The sequence below is a fragment of the Giraffa tippelskirchi genome, chromosome 3 (assembly GCF_054371585.1).
Source record: "Giraffa tippelskirchi isolate mGirTip1 chromosome 3, T2T-mGirTip1v1.2.pri, whole genome shotgun sequence".
NCBI classification, from domain to species: Eukaryota; Metazoa; Chordata; class Mammalia; order Artiodactyla; family Giraffidae; genus Giraffa; species Giraffa tippelskirchi.
The window spans coordinates 150,526,698-150,550,515 of NC_137277.1; the positions used below are offsets into that span (position 1 = coordinate 150,526,698).

A 23,818-nucleotide genomic window follows, 5' to 3' on the forward strand; every position below is an offset into this window, starting at 1 on the left:
AATAAATATAACAAATTATAATAATCCATGAATTAAACTTAACCTCCATGAGCAATAATGCCACTGATATTGACATCACTTCAGAGACACCTCCTTGCCTTGATGGTAAGTGTGACACAACATCAACCCCCACCAAACCCACTTCCTTTTCAGCAAAAAGAAAACAGTTAAGGACGTGAATTCACTGTCAGCCTTAAATACTGAAGGAGAAAATTGCATTTGCTTCTGGCAAACATGAAGTCAGACCTCTGGTATTTCTTTCTCTTCTGCATCCAAGTTGAAATTCTAACAGGTAAGTGACTTATTGAATATGCACTATTAAGTTATAATTCAAGTGAACATTAAGAAAAATCAAAGGTGGAAAAAAGTTAGGCACCAAATAGAAAGTTTTTGTTTGTTTGTTTTTTAGAAAGTAAGAACAATTACAGAAGAGCCCAAGTCCATGGCTAACGGCATTTATGTCACTGTTTTAAGATGAAAAATGTCTCATCAGATCATTAAAATTTTAAATTACCTGCTTCAAGTTAACTTTTAGGGGATAAAATAGAAGAGTGGCTTACTGTTCTCAGAGGAAGATGAAAGGCAAAATGACTTGTGTCAACAGAATGAAAATTAAGTAGGCCTGGCATTTGGGCTGGGAGAAAATAAAACAGAAGGGCTTTGAAAAGGAGTTTTATTTTAATCTTATCTGGGTGGTCTTTTGTCAGACATGCCCTGGCTGCCACAGGGTTTTTTTTAGCACTAATGTCAAGGTTCTTGTGAAAGGCCAAGGATCAGTGGACAATGTAAAACAGTCCTTAGCCTCTGAAGACACTAAAAAAATCACTCTGAAGTCCTCAATTCTTTCTCTTACATGGTATATATCAGACTCTACTTGAATATTTTAAATAATGCTACTGACAATGAAATTAATATGTGTTTCTTCTACTTCTTACTGGGTATGTTTTCAATTATTTTCGTTTTATCTTTACGTCTGAGCCATGTTCCCGAGGTTGGGAAAAAGCAGTGAAATTATATTACTTTGGGAAGTTTTACTAACACTAAAAGTGCAGACAGAACTTTGGTTGGTATACTCTTACTTAGAGATAAGTTTTGCAGTGGTACCAAAAGCAGACTTTATTTTTATCTTCAAAGAAAAAAAAAAAGTGTATTGATCAAATATTTGAGCTTGTGGTGGCTCAAGGTGGCTCCAAAGCTGTTAAGAGGAATGAGGAATTATTTATAGGTCCCAAGGGTAGTTTGGGACCACTATGCCTTTTCTACACCCAGTGAAATCCTTTAGCTGTACAAGCAACAAGGGAATAACACTGGGATTGATAGTCATTCATTCATTCACTCATCCATTCATTCATTCACTCATCCATTCATTCATTCAGCACCAAGAACTTGCCATGTAGGCGATATTGTGCTGGCCTCTGTGCATATAATGATGAGCAAAACCAGGTTAGTCCCTGCTCTCATGATGCTAACTGAAAGGCTGGAGAGAGGCATTAATCAGATAATTTTGTAAATGAAATGACAATTACAGACAGAACTCAGTTCTATCAGGGGATGTAACAAAAAAACTTGTGTAGACTGGGTGGACATGGAGTTGTGGGTGGGGGGTGGGGTTCATCCAAGTCTTTTAAGTGGTCCTTGAGCTGAGATTTGCAGGACAAATAAGAGTAAATGGGGAGAATGGTGGGACAGTGGGTAAGGACATTTTATACCATGAGAACAGTAAATGCAAAGGCCCTGTGTCAGGAAGGACTGAAGTAAGTTAGGAAGCTGAAGAAGGTGGATGTGCCTGAGGACAGAGAGGAAAAGAGTTGTCGATGGTGCAAAATGAGGCTGGAAGGGAAAGCAAAGGCTAGACTATTCAGACCTTAAGTGCCACATGAAGGATTGTGGATTTTCTCCCAAGAACATTGGTTCAAGTCATTGAAGGGGTTGTTTGTACTGTTAGAAAGTGTCCCAATATGCCAAACCCAGCTGGGTACTTGTGGTGATATTATGCTCAGGAGATTCAAATTAACAATGGTGTTACCACTGTGGAAGGATCCATCCAGCCTATGTGGAATTATTTCCAGTCGTCAGACTAAGCTGATTAATACATTGTACTTCTGGAATGATATATATCTTAGATTCTGATGGAATAAAATCAACATTCCCCCTCATCACACAGAAAACCATGCCATGTGACAAGCTGTTTTCCTATTTGACTGGTGGCAAAACTGGAGCATGGATGGCTAGATGGAGATAGTAAACTGCTTAACAATTTTTTTTCTAGCTGTATTTTGCTCCTTTAATTTATATAATTGATTCAGGTGGTTCAGGGATTTATCATTGGTAAGGCATTCCTTATTAAATGAACTTGAGCATCTATGCTCCTAATTTAAGGCAAAATCTCTGCCTTTCTTACAGTTAATTCTTATTTGAGTATAGTTGCTTTACAATGTTGTGTTAGTTTCTGCTGTACAGCAAAGTGAATCAGCTACATGTATGCATATATCCTTTCTCTTTTTTGGATTTCCTTCCCATTTAGGTCATCATATTCAAAGTATCATCACAAACCATTTATTCAGCAGCTACTATTTTAAAGACTCTAAATGCAAAGTAAAGACCAAAACTGAAGTCAACTAAGTTCTTGCAGCTCCTTTCTTTTGGCATATTTTTAATCCTCCCAACTACGTAGGCTTTCTCATCTCATGAAGAGGTAGGCATTCTTAGTTAATGTTTGAAGAATCTCAGACCAGGAAAGGCTGAGTGTTTGGTTACCTAGTATTTAGTGGCAGAACCAAGATTCAGTTCAGTTCAGTTCAGTCACTCAGTCGCGTCCCACTCTTTGCGACCTCATGAACCGCAGCACGCCAGGCCTCCCTGTCCATCACCAACTCCCGGAGTTGACTCAAACTCATGTCCATTGAGTTGCTGATGCCATCTAGCCATCTCATCCTCTGTCGTTCCCTTCTCCTCCTGCCCTCAATCTTTCCCAGCATCAGGGTCTTTTCAAATGAGTCAGCTCCTCACATCAGGTGGCCAAAGTATTGGAGTTTCAGCTTCAACATCAGTCCTTCTAATGAACACCCAGGACTGATCTCCTCTAGGATGGACTGGTTGGATCTCCTTGCAGTCCAAGGGACTTTTAAGGATCTTCTCCAACACCACAGTTCAAAAGCATCAATTCTTTGGTGCTCAGCTTTCTTTATAGTCCAACTCTCACATCCATACGTGACCACTGGAAAAACCATAGCCTTGACTAGACGGACCTTTGTTGGCAAAGCAATGTCTCTGCTTTTTAATATGCTATCTAGGTTGGTCATAACTTTCTTTCCAAGGAGTAAGCATCTTTTAATTTCATGGCTGCAACCACTGCAACCAAAATCTGCAGTAATTTTGGAGCCCAGAAAAATAAAGTCAGCCACTGTTTCCACTGTTTCCCATTCTATCTGCAATGAAGTGATGGGATGCCATGATCTTAGTTTTCTGAACGTTGAGCTTTAAGCCAACTTTTCCACTCTTCTCTTTCACTTTCATCAAGAGGCTCTTTAGTTCTTCTTTGCTTTCTGCCATAAGGGTGCTGTCATCTGCATATGTGAGGTTATTGATATTTCTCCCGGCAATCTTGATTCCAGCTTGTGCTTCCTCCAGCCCAGCGTTTCTCATGATGTACTCTGCATACAAGTTAAATAAGCAGGGTGACAATATACAGCCTTGATGTACTCCTTTTCTTATTTGGAATCAGTCTGTTGTTCCATGTCCAGTTCTAACTGTTGCTTCCTGACCTGCATACAGGTTTCTCAAGAGGCAGGTCAGATGGTCTGGTATTCCCATCTCTTTCAGAATTTCCCACAGTTTATTGTGATCCACACAGTCAAAGGCTTTGGCATAGTCAATAAAGCAGAAATAGATGTTTTTCTGGAACTCTCTTGCTTTTTCGATGATCCAGCGGATGTTGGCAATTTGATCTCTGGTTCCTCTGCCTTTTCTAAAACCAGCTTGAACATCTGGAAGTTCATGGTTCATGTATTGCTGAAGCCTGGCTTGGAGAATTTTAAGCATTACTTTACTAGTGTGTGAGATGAGTGCAATTGTGCGGTAGTTTTAGCATTCTTTAGAATTCAAATATGTCTGATTCCAATATCCACTATCTTTCTGTACCATGTTGAAGTAGTGGAAAAATAACATGAATCTCAAATGAGAGAAATGATCAGTTTTGTTATTTGGCTGGTGAGTTAAGAGGGAAAGAAATATTGGTGATTCTCAGTTTTCTATTGATCTCAATGTAAAATTTAATAAAATCATCTTCTTTTAATGATTCTGGAACAATAGGAGGTTCTCTGTTGTGGAAGGATTTGGGAAAAGTGGGACCTTCTGTCTACATTTAGAAGACATTCTTTCCAGAACTTATGGGCAATGGAGACCATGTGGGTGATCTGATGAATTCTGGTTTAGGAAAGACCACTCTGAAAGCAGTGAAGTGTGAATGGCCGAGATCAGGTGGTGTTTAATAAGTGTGCATGTCTCGTGGTGTGTTCAGGGTGGAAGCTGGAAGGGGAACCCTCAGGCTCATTTTGAGCCTTGACTTTATCACCCAGGCATTGAAGCAGTGGTTCCTAAACTCCATCACCTGAGGAAAAAAACATCTTTTTGGCGTCTCCAGCATCTGCTCCTCCCCAGCGTTCAGGGGAGCCTTTGAGCCTCCTCCTTCCAGTGTTTGTGCTACATTTAAAAAATTCAAATTGTCCATTTTTCTTTCCTTAGTTGAATTCAGGCCATTTTCTCACTCAGTACAATAACTCTATGTTGATTTAGTGTGTGTGTGCTCACTTGTTCAGTTGTGTCCAACCCTTTCCGATCCCGTGGACTGTAGCCCGCCAGGCTCTTTGGTCCATGGGATTTTCCAGGCAAGATACTGGAGTGGGTTGCCATTTCCTTCTCCAAGGGATCGTCCCAACCCAGGGATCAAACCTGAGTCTACTGTGTCTCCTGCATTGCAGGCAGATTCTTTACTGCTGAGCCACCAAGGAAGCCCTACATTGATTTTACTCCTTCAACATTATGTTTATTTTGATTTTCCTTGGTTGTGGTATTTTCTTTCATTTTTGTTAAAATGAGGAAGTTTCTCTTACAGACTACAGAGGAAGTCTTCCCTCTGTAATTTGAAAGGTCTGCTACATTTCTTGGTTGACTAAGTCATTGTCATATTCAGAGTGTCTTGATTGAATATCTATTTATTATTGTAAATAATAAATCATAATTTAATAATAAAATGATAAAATCATAATAAAATCAATAATGACAATAGGTTTGCTTGATGTGTTTATTCCCCACCCCCTGCAGTGACATGAGAACTTCATGATGTTCTCTTTTCACTCTTATGCTTTCTGTTTAGTGAAACCCTGCCCCTTACACGGGGCTTCCTAGGTGGCATTAGTGGTAAAGAATCTGCCTGAAAGTGTAGGAGACACAGGAGACTTAAGTTTGATCCCTGGGCCAGGAAGATTCCCCTGGAGGAGGACATGGCAGCTCACTCCAGTATTCTTGCCTGGAGAATCCCATGGACAGAGGACAGAGGAGCAGGCTACAGTCCATAGGGTCGCAAAGAGTCAGACATGACTGAAGTGATTTAGCATGCACACCACATATGTGGGTTTTATTGAAATAAATGAAAACTTGTAGTTGCAGATCATTGCTAAGTTTCCTCTAACAGTATTTCTCTTTTGATTGAAGAATTCTCTCCTTATACTCACATCACCTCTTTTCAATGGCAGCATCAGTCTTGCCATCTGCTCCTGTCTTGTCATCCCTGTTTTTACCCAATGATCAGAAGACTTCTATTATTTTCTTCAGATACCTTGAAGTCTCTGAATTCCAGCATGGATAAATATGTTTTCCTTTTATTCTGATGAATAACTAATATTTCTCCTGTGGTTGTTTAGTCATATCTTTGTCTTTTTTTCCTTCTTTCTAGAAATGTGTATTATTTTCATGAAGGTCTTGAGAGACTTGTTGTTCCATAATTAGTGAACAAAATGACTTTCATAACTTGAAGTTGGTATTAACAACTTCCTCAGATGAAATGGAATATTTTGGTCTTTAAATTGCTAGCAGCATATTCCAATTTCTTAGTAGAAGCAAAATGCAAGTGTGTAGGGAGGATTTCAGTTCTCATCTAAGCTTTGCTCACTATAGTATCCATAGACTTGTTTGACAAAAAAAATTGGCCTCAGTATTCACAGTTGTAAACTGAGCAAAACCCTTAGTTTATGCTGACTCCCTATCCTAACAGTGACTTTTATACACAAAGGATGCAAAAGATAAAAATTCAAAGCCCAGTATATATATAAACATATGTATACGCATACACACATATACATATACATACACTTACACATCATTTGCTGTCTTCAATGCCCGAAGAAAAAGCCACACTTACTCCATAAATGGCATCTCTGTGCTACTTCTATTCTAATAAATTGAGTCTGTTAAATGACACATTTTCGTCATTCTAAGGAAAATAAGAATATGGCATTCAACACCTTTCAAGGAAAATTCAAAATTATACTTTGGAGTTTGGTACTTAAGTATGCAGAAAATATGTAACACAAATGAGAGCTGTTAGTCAACAAGTTCTTGCCTAGAGAATCCCACGGACAGAGGAGCCTGGTGGGCTGCTGTCCATAGGGTCGCACAGGGTCAGACACGACTGAAGTGACTTAGCCTGCATGCACGCATTAGAGAAGGAAATGGCAACCCACTCCAGTATTCTTGCCTGGAGAATCCCAGGGACAGAGGAGCCTGGTGGGCTGCCGTTTATGGGGTTGCACAGAGTCGGACACGACTGAAGCGACTTAGCAGCAGCAGTCAACAAGTGATTTTTTTCCCATTAGTTTGGCCTGTATGGTTGATTGAAACAGACAGGCAAGTTTAGAGAGAGGCAGAAATCGGGATATGAACCTCCTCTGACTCTTGCAGACATACTGATGTCTGGATCTACTTTGCATGAAGAAAAGCTAAGAGGAATCAGGTTGTCTTTAAGGAAGGCGATGGACTCAAGAATTTTGAGTCAGTCAACCACTAGTTCTGATAGAGTCTTTTGTTTGTCTGAGTGTATTGCCATAGACATGGCACTTCCAACAAGCAACAGAGGACTTAGAAGGAACTTCTTGAAGTGTAAGACATCAAACTTTTTACAGCCAGCAATCATACTCTCCTAGGGCTTAGAGCCAAAAAAATTCATTCATAAAAAACAACAAGAAACAGAAATAAACCTCTACTGCGTTCTCAATTCAAGTTTTGTTCATTTTGTACTATCTAGGACTGAAGCAAAATCTTCTTGGAATTCCTGTTTGCACTTATTTAACTATGAGAGTTTCTTATAGATGTGGATATATCTGTTTACTTTTCTACAGGCAAATAAGTTACAATACTCATCAAGAATTCAGACCCCATCAGAGCAAGGGCAGCTCAACACACAATGGTTCGAGGCTGTCTAGGGAATGAGTGTATTAAACACAATGTAATTTCATATAAAGTAAATAATTTTATGTATTTCTTGGTGTATAATAACATTTTCAATCATATAAAACATATGTGGCACCAACATAAACACTGCTTTAAGTATTTGGGACAATTATATACCTAATACATCTTGAAGGAAAAGAAATACTTGAAAATAACTTCTAAATCTAGGTTAATGTTAAAAAGTTCTTTCTCTTCCTTTTTCTCAGCAAGTCTCTTTAGCTTCTGTGCTTCAGTTTCTATAAAATTAGGAGCTGGGCTAGATTATTGGACTAAGGGGCTCTTTAGGAAGGGTGACTCTGGTTTCAGGTTGTCTAGGTTCAAATCATGGCTCTACCTCATTTTGGGCCCATTATTCAAGCCTCAGTTTCCTCATCTGTAAAATAGGGATAAATATAGAAAACCTGATGTAAAATACTGCTATAAACATCAAACGATATATTGCATGTAATGCGTCTAAAACCTTAATACATGAGAAACATGCAATGCTTATAAGTTGCAATTATTATTATTATTATTTGGAAGCTTTGGAAGGCTTAGATATTTGTATAACCCCAGAACTATTGGGCTTCAGAGAATTGGTTGGGTATCATTCAGTCTGAGCCTTTGCCTTTGGACTTGGAAATAAACATTCTCCATTATCTAGTAAATAGGGTCTCTTGCTGTTTTCCTTGTTCACCTCCTCACCCCAATGAAGGACATTTACCAACCATGCTCAGTTTTCATATTCATCTGCTCATTCATTCATTCATTGAGTATCTAATATACTCCAGGTCCTGGGATTATTTAAGTGACCATGATACAATCTTTATACTTGTAAAGCTATTGGTTAAATGGGGAAGACAGACAAAAATGATTATGATCTAAGCTTATACATATTATAAACATATCGGTGTAGACAAAGATTTATTGAGAGCATAGAGATGGGAATCTTTGTCTGGGGGTCTCAGAGAGCAGTTTAAAATTGTTCTCAAAGGATGAATGAGGATTTCTAAGCAAATAAAGTGGTAATACGTTATCCTAGTCTATGGGGACATGGGTAACAATGTTAAAGGCATGGCCAAAACGTATAGTGCAGCTTGAAGCTATATGGTCCCTGATATCATGAAAGGGTTTTGTATCATGCCAAGAAAACTGTTTTTCTTTTAACCTCATAAACAACAAGGTAATGGATATTTTTAACCTGGAGAGTGGCATGCTTTTTAGGAACACAATTTTGGAAGCAGGGATGGAGGCTAGATTTGGAGGGAGTGATGGCTGTTGAGAATGCCAGTCAAGAAGATGCTTCCACAGAGAAGGGAAGTTGTGAAATAGTCCTGGATTGGCAATAGGAATAGAGAAGAGCAACTGAATTTGAGGGCCATCCATGAGCTAGAGTCAACTGGACTTGGTGACTAATTGGATCAGGACAGTCAGAGAGACAGATCAGAGAGAGGGAGACCTGAGGAAGACTGAGGTCCTAACTCCTTAAAGGACAGGACTTGTTTGGGTTTGGTGAGTGAGTGCTGAGTTCAGTCTGGAAATGTTACTCTTGATGTATCAGGCGCATCCTTGAAAGGAAGCTGGAAAGAAGGAACTAAGCCAAGGGGAATGGTGGGCTGGAGATAAAGGTTACTGGAGCAGAGAGTAGAGTTTAGTTTAATTACTTTGTAAATATCACGACAAAGTTTATAACATCTCTGGGATTTTTCCATCAGTTTTTACTAGAAGAAAACCAATCTTTCATTTAAAAACATTACACATTTTGGAGCACCAAAGGTTGTTTTACCTCCTCTACAGAGTTCCTTGGAGAAAAAAGCAATTCACACAATGTATGCTTGTGTCAGTGTGCGTGCACATGCGCGCACACACACACACACACAGACAGTCTTTTGGCTTTTTAACTTTCTCCTTATTTTTTTTCTTAATTTTTTTTACTTCCTTTTCTGCAAATGTTAAGACTTTGGATTGGGCTTATTTTGCCTACCCTTGCTACTGATTTTAATCTTTACTTTAGATTATGGATGCCTTTGAATAATAATGTAAATATAAAAATAATGCATATATAAAAATCTGCTAATCAGGATTCTAAAAGTTTTAGCTTGTAGGTGCATAAGAAATGACAGTGCTTTTATGAGTGGTTTTAAAAAAGTGGTAGAAAACATATTTTTTAAATGCCAGAATTTCTTAGTAAAAGCCCAAATGGAACAAAACCCTAACATAAACATTGCCATTTTTAGAATTTTGCATCTTATGTCACATTCGTGTGCTATGCTAAGCTAAAGAATATCATTATTGGATTACAGAAAATATTTTTAATAAGCCTATCAATAATTGCAAACTCAGGAGCTCTTATCTTTCTATCACTCAGATCTTTGTGGAGGTTTGTGGTTAGAAGTCTGAGTTAAGGAGAGTAAAGTCAAATTGCTGATCTGTCTCACACCCGCTGCACTGTGTGGGTTTTTAAAGTGTTTCTGCCAAAAGACTTTCAAACAGGCATAATATGACTGCTTATAAAGAGTCCTGGCAGAACAGGTTCTAGCAAGACAATCTGACACTGAAGAAATGAAATAGTTTAGATATTAAAAGAATCAATTTGCAGATAAACTTCTGAACCATAGTGCAATTCTCAGGTGAACTTTTTCTTCAGAGATTTTTCTTAATAGCTTCCCCTAAAAGAATATGCAAATGCTTTTATCTTTCGAAATGTTTGAAGATCTAAAGAAATTATTTAATATAAAGATTTTGATTTCACTCTTAAAACCTTAGTCTACTAATATCAATGATAATGTTATAAAAATCATAGTTAGCAGCAGTGAACAGGTTTGAACCTCTGTTGGAAAGATTGAACCCTTTAGACATGGTAGTCAATGTGATTAAGTATAGTATCTATATTCTAGAGTACTGATAATCTAGGAGTAGCAACAAGAAGTGAACAGATATGGTAGCAAATCAAAAATGAAGTCTTATTATCCAGATTTTAAAACTCATCACCAGAGTTCAAGAGAATATTATCCTATTTGTGTTTTTAACAGTGCATTAAGTGCTAAATGTGATAACATGGTGTTTCTATTACAAATATCTTCCCTGGTGGCTCAAATGGTAAAACATCTGCCTACAATGTGGGAGACCCGGGTTCGATCCTTGGATTGGGAAGATCTTCTGGAGAAGGAAATGGCAACCCACTCTAATACTCTTGCCTGGAAAATCTCATGGACAGAGGAGCGTGATAGGCTACAGTCCATGGGGTCACAAAGAGTTGGACACGACTGAGCGACTTCACTTTCTATTTATTACAAATCACTAACAGGCTCTGGTTATGAAACATCTGGGTGTATTAGAACAGTTATTGGTTGGGAAGATCTTCTGGAGAAGGAAATGGCAACCCACTCTAATACTCTTGCCTGGAAAATCTCATGGACAGAGGAGCGTGGTAGGCTACAGTCCATGGGGTCACAAAGAGTTGGACACGACTGAGCGACTTCACTTTCTATTTATTACAAATCACTAACAGGCTCTGGTTATGAAACATCTGGGTGTATTAGAACAGTTATTGGTTCAGAGGTACCTATCATGGACATCCATTGGGTAAATTTAATGATTCTGCCCTCTGGAGGATACAAAAAATAACCAGGTTTAAATCTGTCTTCTTCTCTGTAGATACGAAAGAACCAAGAGAATAATCAACCATCTAAACAAGTCTTTGGGCTCCCCAAGTGGCACTAGTGGTAAAGAATCCACCTGCCAATGCAGAAGTCTTAAGAGACTCGGGTTTGATCCCTGGGTTGGGAAGATCCCCTAGAGGAGGACATTGCAACCCACCCCAGTACTCTTGCCTGGAGAATCCCATGGACAGAGAAGCCTTGCAGGCTCAGTCCATAGGGTTGCACTGAGTTGGACATGACTGAAGTGACTTAGCATGCACACCCAAAAACAAGGCTTTATGAACCTGGTAGATATTTATAATAGTTAAAGAACATGCTTCTTTAATACTCAGATAATATTCATTAGAATCTGACATCCCAGTTGAGGAGGTATCTTCTGTACTTGTGTATTTGCATGTACTTGTCTGCAGAGGAAAGGCAATCCAAGGATCATGTCTCAACTATGAGCTGTGTAATCCTGGGTAATATACTCACTTTTCTGACCCAAGTTTGGCTTGATAAATTTAAATGTAAAATTTGAAATGAAAGGCTTAACTGGATCATTTCTAAGAGCCTTTTTGGTTCTTATATCTTATATTCTATGCTTTATCTCCCTAGATTTATAACATCACTGAGCTCTATATATTCATCCATCCATCCATCCAATAAATATTTATTGTGACTTACTACATACCAGGTGCTATTGTAGATACTTGTGATGGATCACTGAATAAAATCAACAAGGTCTCTGATTTTAAAGCTTACATTATCGTGTAATAAACAAGTAAACAAACAAATCACATAATGATCCTTTATCTCAGGTAATATGCCAGAACATGACTTGAAATGGGGCTTCACTGGTAGCTCAGATGGTAAAGAATTTGCCTGCAATGTGGGAGACCTGGGTTCCATCCCTGGAGAAGGAAATGACAATCTACTTCAGTATTCTTGCCTTGAAAATTCCATGGACAGTGGAACCTGGAGGGCTACAGTTCATGAGGTCACAAATAGTCAGATATGATTGAGCGACTAACACTTTCACTTTCACTTGGATTGAGTGGTCAATGGTTGCTGGAGAAGTAAGAAGCAGCCATATGAAAATAAGAGATAACATTCCAGACAAAGAAACAAGAAATTCAAAGCCCTGGAGTCCAGCTTCTCGTGTTTGAGGAATAGAAAGAAGAGCAGTGTGATTGCAGCGTAGTGAGTGACTGGTATTAAATAGTGTTAGCAAGACAGAGTTGGAGAAGGCAGTGGCAACCCACTCCAGTACTCTTGCCTGGAAAATCCCATGGATGGAGGAAGCTAGTAGGCTGCAGTCCATGGGGTCGCTAGGAATCAGGCACGACTGAGTGACTTCACTTTCACTTTTCACTTCCATGCATTGGGGAAGGAAATGGCAACCCACTCCAGTATTCTTGCCTGGAGAATCCCAGGGATGGGGGAGCCTGGTGGGCTGCTGTCTATGGGGTTGCACGGGGTCGGACACGACTGAAGTGACTTAGCAGCAGCAACAGCAGCAGCAGCAGCAGCAAGACAGGGTAGATCATGCAAGTCATGGAAACCAGTGTGAGGAGTTAGATTTTCTTCTAACTGAGATGGGGAGGCTCTGGATGTCTTATTAGCAGGCAAGTGCACTATTGGATTATGTACATAAGAAGATTATTCTGGTTTCCCTGAGGAGCATGGATGGTGAATGTGCACGAGTGAGAACAGAAAGTTTGGAAGCTCTCATCATGCCACAGAGAGAGAGAGATGTTGCTGATTTGGACCAATAGCAGTTTAGATGGAGAAATAGGTAGATTCTACTGGATTTGAAACAGAGGTGCAGGAAATTAGACTTTCTTCCTGTAGACAGATTTCAACAGTGATCCTCTAGGATGCGATCTGAAGTGATCACTGTGAAGCTTCATGTGGTTGCCTGCTTCCATTATACTTTCTCTGGTTGTTGCTAGTGGCACTTCAACCTCAGATCGTACCCCAAATCTTTCATGTGCCCAAGAGGTTGTGTGACCTTAGACAGACAATCTAATCTGTCTGGGTCATCAGTTGTCTGTACACGGAAAAATTGGACTTGCTGTATGATTTGTACATTTGCTAGGTTTGACTGTGTCTGATACTGGGCAGACATTGAATCATGTTACAGGAAACACAAGTGTGGAGGTGGAGGTGTTTACAGGATGCCTGAAACATGTGCAGACAGTGAATATGAGAACTTATGGGTACTGGGGATGAAGATGGTGATTTAGCGAGAGTGAGGAACATATCAAAGATAGTGTAAGAGACTATTTTAGAGGATGATTTTATATTAAAATGTGGTATATGAGAAGAAAGACATTGATGAGGAAGACAGTCACAATTTTCCACCACTGGCAGGAGAACTGACCAAAGAGATGTGATACCCAATCAAAGCAGACACTGGCTATAAAAGTTGGTGCTATTGCACCAGTACTCCTGGTTGAGTATCAGACTTGAAGACAACATCTGGGAAAGGTGGAGAAAAGATTCTAGCTGCTTCTATAGTTGTAAGAAACTAATACATTCAGATTTTCCTTAAATTGTCTGCGTAGTCATTAAATGCTTTAGTCATGATTATAGAGATGACCTCCTTTTGATACTGTTTTTCAAATGCCATCTAAGACTGAGGAGATTTTGTGATTAGAGATTTGAGGTTCTACAGGATCCAGAGTAATTGTGAAGCAATTGATTACATGCCCTATCTGATTCCTGTAGTTGAAAATGTTCAAATAGCAGATTAAGAGTTACTAAATGGTTTTCCAGATGGAAAGTTTAAACCCTGGGTGTGTCTGCATGCTTAGTCACTCAATCATGTTTGACTCTTTGAGACCCCATGGAATGTAGCCCACCAGGTTCCCCATCTATGGAATTTCCCAGGCAAGAATACTGGAGCAGGTTGCAATTTCCTCCTCCAAGCATTGGGTATGTGGACACTTAAGTCAGGCTTCTTACCACCACGTTTAATAATAAAAAGTTGACCTAGGCAATTTATAGATTAAAATTGATAAAATGAATAATTAAGAATGTCCAGCAGAGGGTTTCCTTGTCTTTACACTGTCTCCATTTATTATTTGTAGATTTTTTTGATGATTTTTTTCCCCTCTGTGATAACCTAGATGAGTGAGATGGCGGCGGGGGAGAGGGGGCAAGAGGTTCAAGAAGGAAGGGATATATAGATACATATACATATTTACATACATAAAGCTGATTCACTTTGTTGCACAGCAGAAACTTACACAACATTGTAAAGCAATTATACTCCAGTAAAAAAAAGTGTCTAGTAGATATGATAATTTGGGATCTCCAGTACTCCCCTGATGTCAATAGCACACACCCTCGGCACTGTCACTCAAGAAAAACTTGAGTAGTCTTCCTAGCCATACCTAAATGCTTTTGTAGGTCAGGAAGATAGTCTCATTAATTTTCATTTCTCCTGAATTTCTGGAATAGCCCAGTAAGATGCTGGGACAGAGGTAAGATTATGGAAACATGGTTTCTCCTCTGAAGAATCCAACAGCAAAGTAATCTCTCTTGGTTGTTCATGGTTTCATCTGGTTATGTTCTCATCCTGAATCCATAGACAGTAAGTGTTGGAAAGGACTTCAAGATGTCTTGGTCCCACTTCCTTATTTCACAGATGAAGAAGCTATAGTCTAGAGAGGCATCTTTGTTACAGAGACTTGCTAATGGCAAAGCCAGAATTTTCCTCTGGTTTCCTTGGGAACCACTGTATTGTCTTCTCTCACTCTGCACCACCAACCATTATATTTCATGTTGTGTTGGGTTATAGGTCATAGCGTGGGTATAAAAGGAGAAAAAGGTGCTGACAGAATCATCTTCAGAATAGAAGTACATCTGTGTCTGGGTGAACACAAGGGTGGCTGCAGACACTTTTGTTCCAAGATTTCTTTGTGGTTTACACACTGCCATTCTAAAGTCCTTGGGAAATTTGCTGTGAACATTTCTAAAGAAACTGTGAACCAGCTCACTGATTTTATCTTCTGCATCAAAGCAAGAGTAGTGCAACATAATTTACTTTCAGACAAATAAGTCCCCATGCAAATCATCTTTTATTTTAATCTAATTGTAGATTGCACCTATTCTCATGTGATCAGTTTTTCCCCTTTGCCTTTTGCTTATATTTACCCTCAATTTTTTAAATGAAACAAGCATTAGTTTTCCTTTTTGTACTTTAAAACCGTTTTTTTTCTAGAACAAAGCATCTATTCAGAAAAGTGAAAAAATAAAATGTGCAATTTGATGAATAACTACTAAGCATACTACCTTACTCCCACAATTACCACAGGTCCAGAAGTTAAATATTGTCAGCACACAGGCACCTTTCTGCTCTGTATTTCCTTCCTGATTCTAACTCTTCTTCCCCTTTATACAGAAGCATCATACTAAATTTTGTGACATTCATTTGGGTTTTACAGTCTGTTTCTATTCTTTTAGTCATTATCAAGAAATCACAATCTTTCCCAGCATCAGGGTCTTTTCAAATGAGTCAGTTCTTCACATCAGGTGGCCAAAGTGTTGGAGTTTCAGCTTCAACATCACTCCTTCCAGTGGATGTTCAGGCCTGGCGTGCTACAGTCCATGGGGTCACAAAGAGTCAGACGTGACTGAGCGACTGAACTGAGTGAAAGTGAAAGTTGCCAAGTTGTGTCCTGACTCTTTGCAACCCCATGGAGTCTAGCCCACCAGGCTCCTTTGTCCATGGAATTTTCCAGGCAAGAATACTGGAATGGGTATTCTTTTCCAGGGGATCTTCCCAACCCAGGACTCAAACCCTTGTCTTCTGCATTGCAGGCAGATTCTTTACCATCTGGGCCACTAGACGTGCTTATTTTCAAAACATCTGCTTGTGATTTGTTGGGATTCTTGAATCTGTGGACTATGACTGCATTCTGAATAGTTTTTCTAGCCTAATTTTCCAATTCCTCAACTGTCTTTAACCATCTAATATACTTTTAACCTACCTGTTGAAATTTTTTTTTTTTGTCAGTTCTAGTCAGTTATTTTTCAAATCAGTTGACTTTTTTCCTTGAAGTTTCCTGTGCTCTATAGATACTCCTACAAGTTTGTCTTATATTTCCTTAGACATAGAATGCTCAATTGTTTTATTTTGGGGAATCTTATAATTTAAATATATAGTTGTGTATTTGTTTTTGTAGTCTGTCTTTTCTGTTGTTGTCTTGTTTCTTGGTATGTTTGATTGTTTTTTATGGTGTGCTTGTCATTGTAACTAAGTATTATTTGTAGATACGATTTGAGTCCTGGGATGTAAATCTTTGCTTTCTGGAATAGTTTGTATTTTTACTTTCAAAAGCTTAGGTGTAATAGTAAACCCAATCACCTTAAACAAAGTTCAATTATTGAGATTTTTCTGGACAATTGGAGTGATTTGAAGGTGGGGCATAATCTGGGTAAAAGCTGGTCTACTTCTGCCTTACCTGTATTCCAAGAATGCAAACCTTGGGGATTTCACCTTACCAAGGAGAAATCTGATAAAATGTCTTTTACCAGATTTGTCACTTTCAGACTTTGGCAGTTGAGACATGAAAACAAAAATATAAATCTGAGAGAACAGCATAAGCTCTCAAAGTAAAAGCAAGTTCTAACCTTTGCTTCTCTCTTTGGATTTTGGTTCTTTAAGTTTAATCTAGTAATTTCTTCTTTATTTTCACCATTTAATCTATAAACTAATAATTTTAGGCGTTTCATTCAGCATTTTTGGTTATTTTGGTGTGGGAGTTAGTTTGAACAATCTGGACTGCCGTAACTGAAAACTAGAACAATTGTGTATATTTTCACAATCAAATCCTCAAGTTAAAAATCTATTCCCTAACAATATGAGAGATAGAAAGCATAGAGATATTAAAAAAAAATAAGTAACTGTGGTAAATCTTAAATAAAATTGACGCACTAGTGTAAGCAGAGTTGTGACAAGTGAATTATCCTGTGTAACGCTAGTCCTGTTAAAAAGTGTAACAGTTCTTTCCAAAAGCAACATGGCCATGTAGAGTGTCATTAGAGTCTTTAAAGGTTTTTACCACATGTTGAAATATTTACATGAAATCAAAATGCTGGAAATAACCCCAACCAGTCAACATGAGTGGAATGCTTTAACAAGTTATTCTAGATTGACATTAAGCCTTTTGTATAGGCATTAAAAAGGATAATTATTATGACTATGTAAAAAATAGAACATTTATAATATAATAAATGCCAATAGAAGAACATTAAGTAATATGTTTGCTATATAAAATAAGTATATATCTGGAAGGTAAAGAGCAAAAAATGCACAAATAGTATATCTATTTCACTGGAATAGGAGCAAAAGGTAATTTTTTTCCTTAAACATTCTTTCTACTTGTTACATAGATTTCTCAAGAATAAAACCAGGGATTTCAAAATTTAAACTAGCAACTGTCATGCTAATAGTTTTTTCCAAACAATTTCAGTATGAGATTTCATCATATTAAAAAGAAAGAAGGAAAAAGGCAAAAGGAAGGCAGAGAGTTGTTCGAACTTATAACTCAGAATCTGCAACTGATCCAAAACCATTTCAGCTTCTTCCTTCTGTGATCCCCTATGTAGTTCACAAAAACAACTTTGGCTTCCTATAAGCTTCAAATTTGTTTTTAAAAATGAGAAAGTAAATAGAAAATCTGGATCTTTATCTTTATCATCAGACTTTGATTCAGTTCTCAATGGATGAGGTTCAGAGAAGACATGTTTCTATCATTTGAAAATAATTTTCATTTGTTCTTTCACTCTTAGAGCGTATAGTGTAAATATATATTTATACATAACCATTCATTTTTAGTTAAGCTGTTTTGTGCTTTAAAAAGATTTTTTTTTTCCTAACCTATGTCTTTCCCGGAATTTCTCATTGTTTAACTAAAGTGCTAATCCTCCTTCAATTTTAATTTTCAAAGTCACTTTCTCCAAGTGGCATTATCTGAATTCTTCAATCAAAATTAGGACCCATGTACCTATATTTGAAGAGTACTCCATTTCTAGCATAAATTATGGTGCATGACTACATATTTATTGGTCATCTGTCTCCAATATGAAATCTGCCAAAAGGCAGGAACCACTTCTGCTTGATTTATACTATGTAAATGTATTATTTAATATATTAAATATTATGTACTCATGTATGATAAACAAGTCTCTGGTTAGGTTTTTTCCTAATTCACAGTTCTACCTTCATATTCTATATTTTGGTTGCAAAGTTCTTTCATTTTGTTGCAATGATGGTGACTTTATAAAGAGAAAAGATGACTTTTGTGTTCAAATATAATGATTAGAGCAACAAAATCATAAAATTTTGCTTTCTTTTTTTTGCCCAGGAGAATTCAATGATTCTGCTGCATCTGAGATGTTCATATTTCACAATGGAGGTGTACAAATTTTATGCAAATACCCTGATACTGTTCGACAATTTAAAATGCAGTTGCTGAAAGGGGATAATGTACTCTGTGATCTCACTAAGATTAAGGGAAGTGACGACACGGTATCCATCAGGAATCTGAATGTCTGTAAATTTCAGTTATCCAATGATAGTGTCTCTTTTTTTCTATATAATTTGGACAGTTCTTATGCCAGCTATTACATCTGCAAATTGTCAATTTTTGATCCTCCTCCTTTTCAAGTAGATATTCTAAGCAGAGAATATTTGAATATTTATGGTAAGATATTGTTTTCATCTTCTAGACTTAAGAGTATATATGCATTTTAACATTTTTCTCACTAGTGAAAACAGTTAAACAAATAAGTAGCATATAAACTGCTGAGTTAGAAATAGGTCATATTGTCTTTAAAACAGACATGCTGTTGAAAATCAGGAAAAAAATTAGAACAAATATCAAAAGCCATGGCTTAAGAGCTATTATCTCTATTCACCTAAAGTTTAAGGTTTGGGTTTTTTGTTGGGGTGTGTGGAATTAAGTGAGATGGTTGAAAACAATAGTTTTCTACATTGCTTTTCTTAGTGTTTTGCAAAAACATAGACAGCAAAATCTTTTCCATTAACCACATTTGTAGACATATATATGCATAGGGTCTTTTTGGTTTTATTTTTGGATCCTTGCTATCATACTGAGATGATGTTATTTATTTACTATTTACTGCATTTCATGATTGTACTGAAGAAAAACTTTATTTGATTAAATAGCTCTTTTAAATTTGGTAAATGAACTTATAATTCAGCAGTGAAAGGGGAGATTTGATTCTGAGAGTTTTTCCTTATCTAATCTTTTTTTTTCAACCCAGAATCACAGCTTTGTTGCCAGCTGAAGTTCTGGTTACCCATAGGATGTGCAGCTTTTGTCATAGTCTGTGTTTTTGGCTGTGTCCTTATGTGCTGGCTTACAAAAAAGGTGAGCAACATCGATCTTTTCTTGCACCAGCTTTACTGGGGGATATCAGTAGTTCTTTACTCATCAGAGTATGTATTGCTTTTGCCAGAATAATTTGATTAACAGATAGATAATTTGTTTTCTTTAAGATGTGCCTATTAATTAAACTACTAACTTAGAACAGAAGCTTATTTACTTTATAGCCACTTCATTCCAAGAAGAATTCAGTGGCTTCCAGGGAGATATGTCATTATTATTATTCCTAAATGCTAAGGGAATTGGGGCCATGGAAAGACCAAAAGGGAAAAGAAGGTTAAAAGATTTTTTAAAAAGATGTTTCCGACTTTAAAAAATATTATTCCATGTGGACTGCAAATTTGATTCTAAGTTTCCAAAGTCAAGGCAGATGAAACAGTTATAAGCTTTCCTCAACTTGTCAATTAAGAAACAATCAGTCAGAAAGTCTTGGAAGATGCCATCAGTAGTTGAGAAAGAAACTGCCAGGTTTTTTACATGGTAAGTTATTAGGACTCCTTGCCTTTAAAGAAAATCACTGAAATGCTATGCAGAAAGATAAAAGAACGATAACAAAAATCTCTCTGTGCTGGAGAATATTCTTTTTAGTCTATCACAAAATGGGCTCTCAAAGAAATTATACCATTCTGAGTATTATGCAAGGATGTTAGCACCTTCAAGTACATCCACAGTGTGATCATTGGCCGTACAGTATGTATATTTGTTTCCAGAAGGGAATTTGAAAAGAGAGACATAGAAGGAAGAGAGTAAGATAAGTCCTGTGGTCTTAAGTCTACTGTGGAAGGAAAAACAAAGGCATAAATGAGAAAAGAGATTAAGCAGAAAGCCTTTTATTTAAAGTCCTTTACATATATGGTTCTCCTTGAAAGTGAAAGTCGCTCAGTTGTGTCTGACTCTTTGTGACCCCATGGACTACACAGTTCATGGAATTCTCCAGGCCAGAATACTGGAGTGGGTAGCCTTTCCCTTCTCCAGGGGCTCTTCGCAACCCAGGGATTGAACCCAGGTCTTCCAAATTGCAGGTGGATTCTTTACCAGCTGAGCTACAAGGGAAGCCCAAGAGTACTGGAGTGGGTAGCCTATCCCTTCTCCAGGGAATCTTCCTGACCCAGAAATCAAACCAGGGTTTCCTGCATTGCAGGCAGATTTTTTACCAACTGAGCTATCAGGGAAACCCAAAGTCAAGAGCCTAAGTCACATTTAATACTTTGTCACATACTGTTTCAACAAAGAATAGAAATCAGTAACACACACACACACACACACACACATACACACACAGGAATGGAGATGGGGAAGAGGAGAAGACAAACCATGTTTCTGACTTTTCTTGCAGAAGTATCCCACCAGCGTGCATGACCCTAACAGTGAATACATGTTCATGGCAGCAGTGAACACTGCTAAAAAGCCTGCACCCACAGGTACAGTGACACACGAGGATTTGGGAAGGGAAGAGTGTTCTTTACATGAAGCCTATAATTTTATTTTTTTATTTTAAAAGAAGGGAAGATGTCTCTAAGACAGAATTTTAGTATTATCTGTAAAAAGCCAAAGTTTCAATTTCACTGAATTGATGTTTTGTCTCGTTCATTGAAAATAAACAATATGGTAGAGCTCAAAGTTTGCAATAGGAGCCAAGTTTGCAATAGAAGTTGGGTAAAACTCCATGGAAAATGTAGAATTGGTGCTCAATCTTGAAACATAAAGAAGAGTTTGGAAGGGATATGTGTTTCCCTGTGTGTGTGTATGTGTGTGTGTGTTTATAAGAGGCAGAGGAAAGGAGAAGTTTTGTTGAATGGGCTTGGCACATAAAGAACTTTTAAAGAATTTATGCTATATTTCTGTTACAGATGTGACCCGTAATTTGGAACTCCCTGGCACCCAGGCGTGAACCACCTTGGCCAGTTCTCTACAACTTGAAGGGCAAGATTCTTTGTTTCCTGGACCACAGAGAGTCTGACTTGATTTTACTATATACATCTTCTGCTAGAGTTTTGTTCAGTCTGGACCAGTGACTATGTCAGTCAATAGGGATTTTAACAGACTGCCTTAGTACTGTTGAACTCTCTCAAAACAAATACCCTCTTGCAACTAGCTTTATAGACAGCCCAGCTCATGTGTGCTCAACAAACAGACCTCACTGGGATGGAATCCCTGTTTTCACATCTGCTCCTAGCAAAGCACCAGCCAGGAGAACAAACACATCTACAAAAATGTTTTAAAGATGCCAGGGGTACTGAATCTGCAAAGCAAATGGGCAGCCGAGAGCCAGAGTCTATCCGCATTTCACTACAGACTACTTCTTCTTCCTGTAGGGATGACCATTCCCTTCATAATCAGGCAGTAGAGGATGATGCTTGAAAACTGTAGTTATTTTATTTCTGAGGTGTGGATGTGTAACTATAGCATACTAATACGTTTGTACACAGCACTCTTTTCCAACTTCTTAACCCCAGTTGACCACTGCCCCAACAATTTAGATGCTTTCTTGTGCCCTCAATTTTCCTTTTAAAAATGCTTCTACCTAACTACTTGACAGGCTTATGGAGTTGGGAGCTACTGTCTACATTTTTTCCTTCTGCTGCTCAGTTATGTATATATATAGTTGCAGTCTAGTGAATATAACTTGCCTGTATTCTCCCTAAATAAGCATATTTTTTTTTGCTCCAGAGAGATATCTTATTTTCCCAAATTTCCCCAAAATTTCCAGATGTTCTTATAATGTATTCTATGAAAAAGATTTACTTTGCCTTCAGTTTACTTTCCAAATGATTTACTTTGCTGACATGTTGACACCAGTGGTAGGAAGCATTGCTCAGAATCAAAAGTGACTTCATTTCTTGACACTTTTTTCTACTATTTTTATGTTTTCACGGTGCTATTAATTACGAACCAGCCTATTTTTGGAGATCATGCTAAAATTCTGAACAAACTAAGAAAACCATCTCTCTTTGTCAAGCATTGTCCTGGAAGGTAAAGTCCATGATCCATTCATCAGAAGGCTATAGTTCTTAGAGGTCACTGCCAAGCTTCAGCCATGATGCCGCTGTTCTTTACAGATTGATATGGCCCCCATCAGCCTGGAGAAGCTATCCAGACCTAGATGGAATTCCCAGAATTAAGAGACTCTACTCAACCAGGACAACCAGGTGCTCTTGCCCCTAGGGGCTGAAGCCACCCTGGGAACCAGAGTGGGTCTGCCTGCCTCTTCCTCCAGGATCTGTGATGAAACACAGATGTGTCAGGAAAACATCTGTATGATCCCCTCTCCTAGTAACCATTCAGCCTGGAAACTGGCCCTGGCTCTTCAAGACAGCCTTCCTTTGCATTCAAATTTGGCTGTAGAGATTCTTAAGTACATGTAACATGTGATTATTCTTAGCTGAAATATTTTCTTCACTTCCTGTCTGCATGACCAAGGCTTCTGAAGCAGCCAATGTGTATGTGACATTCTCAATTTAGGTAAAAAGGGATTATTTAGTAGTTTTAGAATGTGTAGTTGCCTGCTTATCGTTTACTTTAAAAGTGAGACCTGATATGTCATTATGCATACTTATATTATTTTAAGCATGTGTGATGCTGGATATGTACAGTACAGTACTGAATGTGTAATTTGAATCAAGTACAATGTTCTACTGAGTTGGACAACATGGCTGGCTTTGCAGAGGTGTTCCCAGAATTGTTTGTGGCTTTCTGCATGGGGTGTCAAGTGGGGAGGACAGCCCTCAGGTGGTCCACCGCTCCTGTTTGTCCGAGTTGTGCTCTGAAACACCTGCATCCTTAGCCCTGTATGTTTCAAAGGGAATTATTAAAGGATACAATTTCTGTGAAATAAAAGCTGGTTTTAAGAGGAGCTAATTATGAAATAAATTTTAGTAGTAGTAGGAAGCTGAAGAATAAACATTTGATACTCAGCAACTGAAAATATCTGTTTTCTTGGGGGAGGGAAATGATTACTGTAGCCGGCACGTGCAAATCTGACATCGTTCTTAAAGATTGTCGCACAGCTTGGAACAGTTGCTCTTTTGGGTCTCATTTGTTTTTTTAATTGAGGCCATCACAAACATATAGTTGGAAGGCCACCAAAATGCCCTAATAGGGCATTAGTTCTAAGTTTTTGACCTAATAGCCTATCACCTCCAACTGGTATATGTTTCCTATAAACAAGTCCCTTTTTTCCATAAACACAATACTATCATCAACATCAGAAAATTTGCATGGCTACATTGCTGCCCCTAATTCTCAGACCACATTCAAGTTTTTCCAGAT

General features: G+C 38.1%; 1 protein-coding gene across 9 annotated transcripts; it reads left to right on the forward strand.

The window, feature by feature from the left end:
- Positions 1-183: 183 nt before the first annotated feature.
- Positions 184-23,467, forward strand: ICOS (inducible T cell costimulator). 9 transcript variants are annotated; one of them, XM_081577726.1, is made up of 6 exons: positions 12,167-12,754; positions 13,503-13,651; positions 18,506-18,844; positions 19,428-19,534; positions 20,886-20,970; positions 21,400-23,467. In XM_081577726.1, the coding sequence occupies exons 3-6, from the start codon at positions 18,535-18,537 to the stop codon at positions 21,438-21,440; spliced, it is 543 nt and encodes a 180-aa protein (XP_081433852.1). In that variant the 5' UTR covers positions 12,167-12,754; positions 13,503-13,651; positions 18,506-18,534; the 3' UTR covers positions 21,441-23,467. The 9 variants fall into 9 exon arrangements, with proteins under 9 accessions (XP_081433847.1, XP_081433854.1, XP_081433855.1 ...); XM_081577727.1 differs by having other exon boundaries at positions 13,503-13,619; XM_081577722.1 differs by having other exon boundaries at positions 12,167-12,329.
- The last annotated feature ends 351 nt before the right edge of the window (positions 23,468-23,818 follow it).

What these genes read in the sequence shown, in the direction of transcription:
- ICOS (XM_081577721.1), top strand. Translation starts at nt 235, where the DNA reads ATGAAGTCAGACCTCTGGTATTTCTTTCTCTTCTGCATCCAAGTTGAA. An exon ending in CCAAGTTGAAATTCTAACAG is followed by an intron (nt 293 to 18,505) that starts GTAAGTGACTTA and finishes TTTTTTGCCCAG; the next exon opens with GAGAATTCAATGATTCTGCT. An exon ending in TGTGCTGGCTTACAAAAAAG is followed by an intron (nt 19,535 to 20,885) that starts GTGAGCAACATC and finishes CTTTTCTTGCAG; the next exon opens with AAGTATCCCACCAGCGTGCA.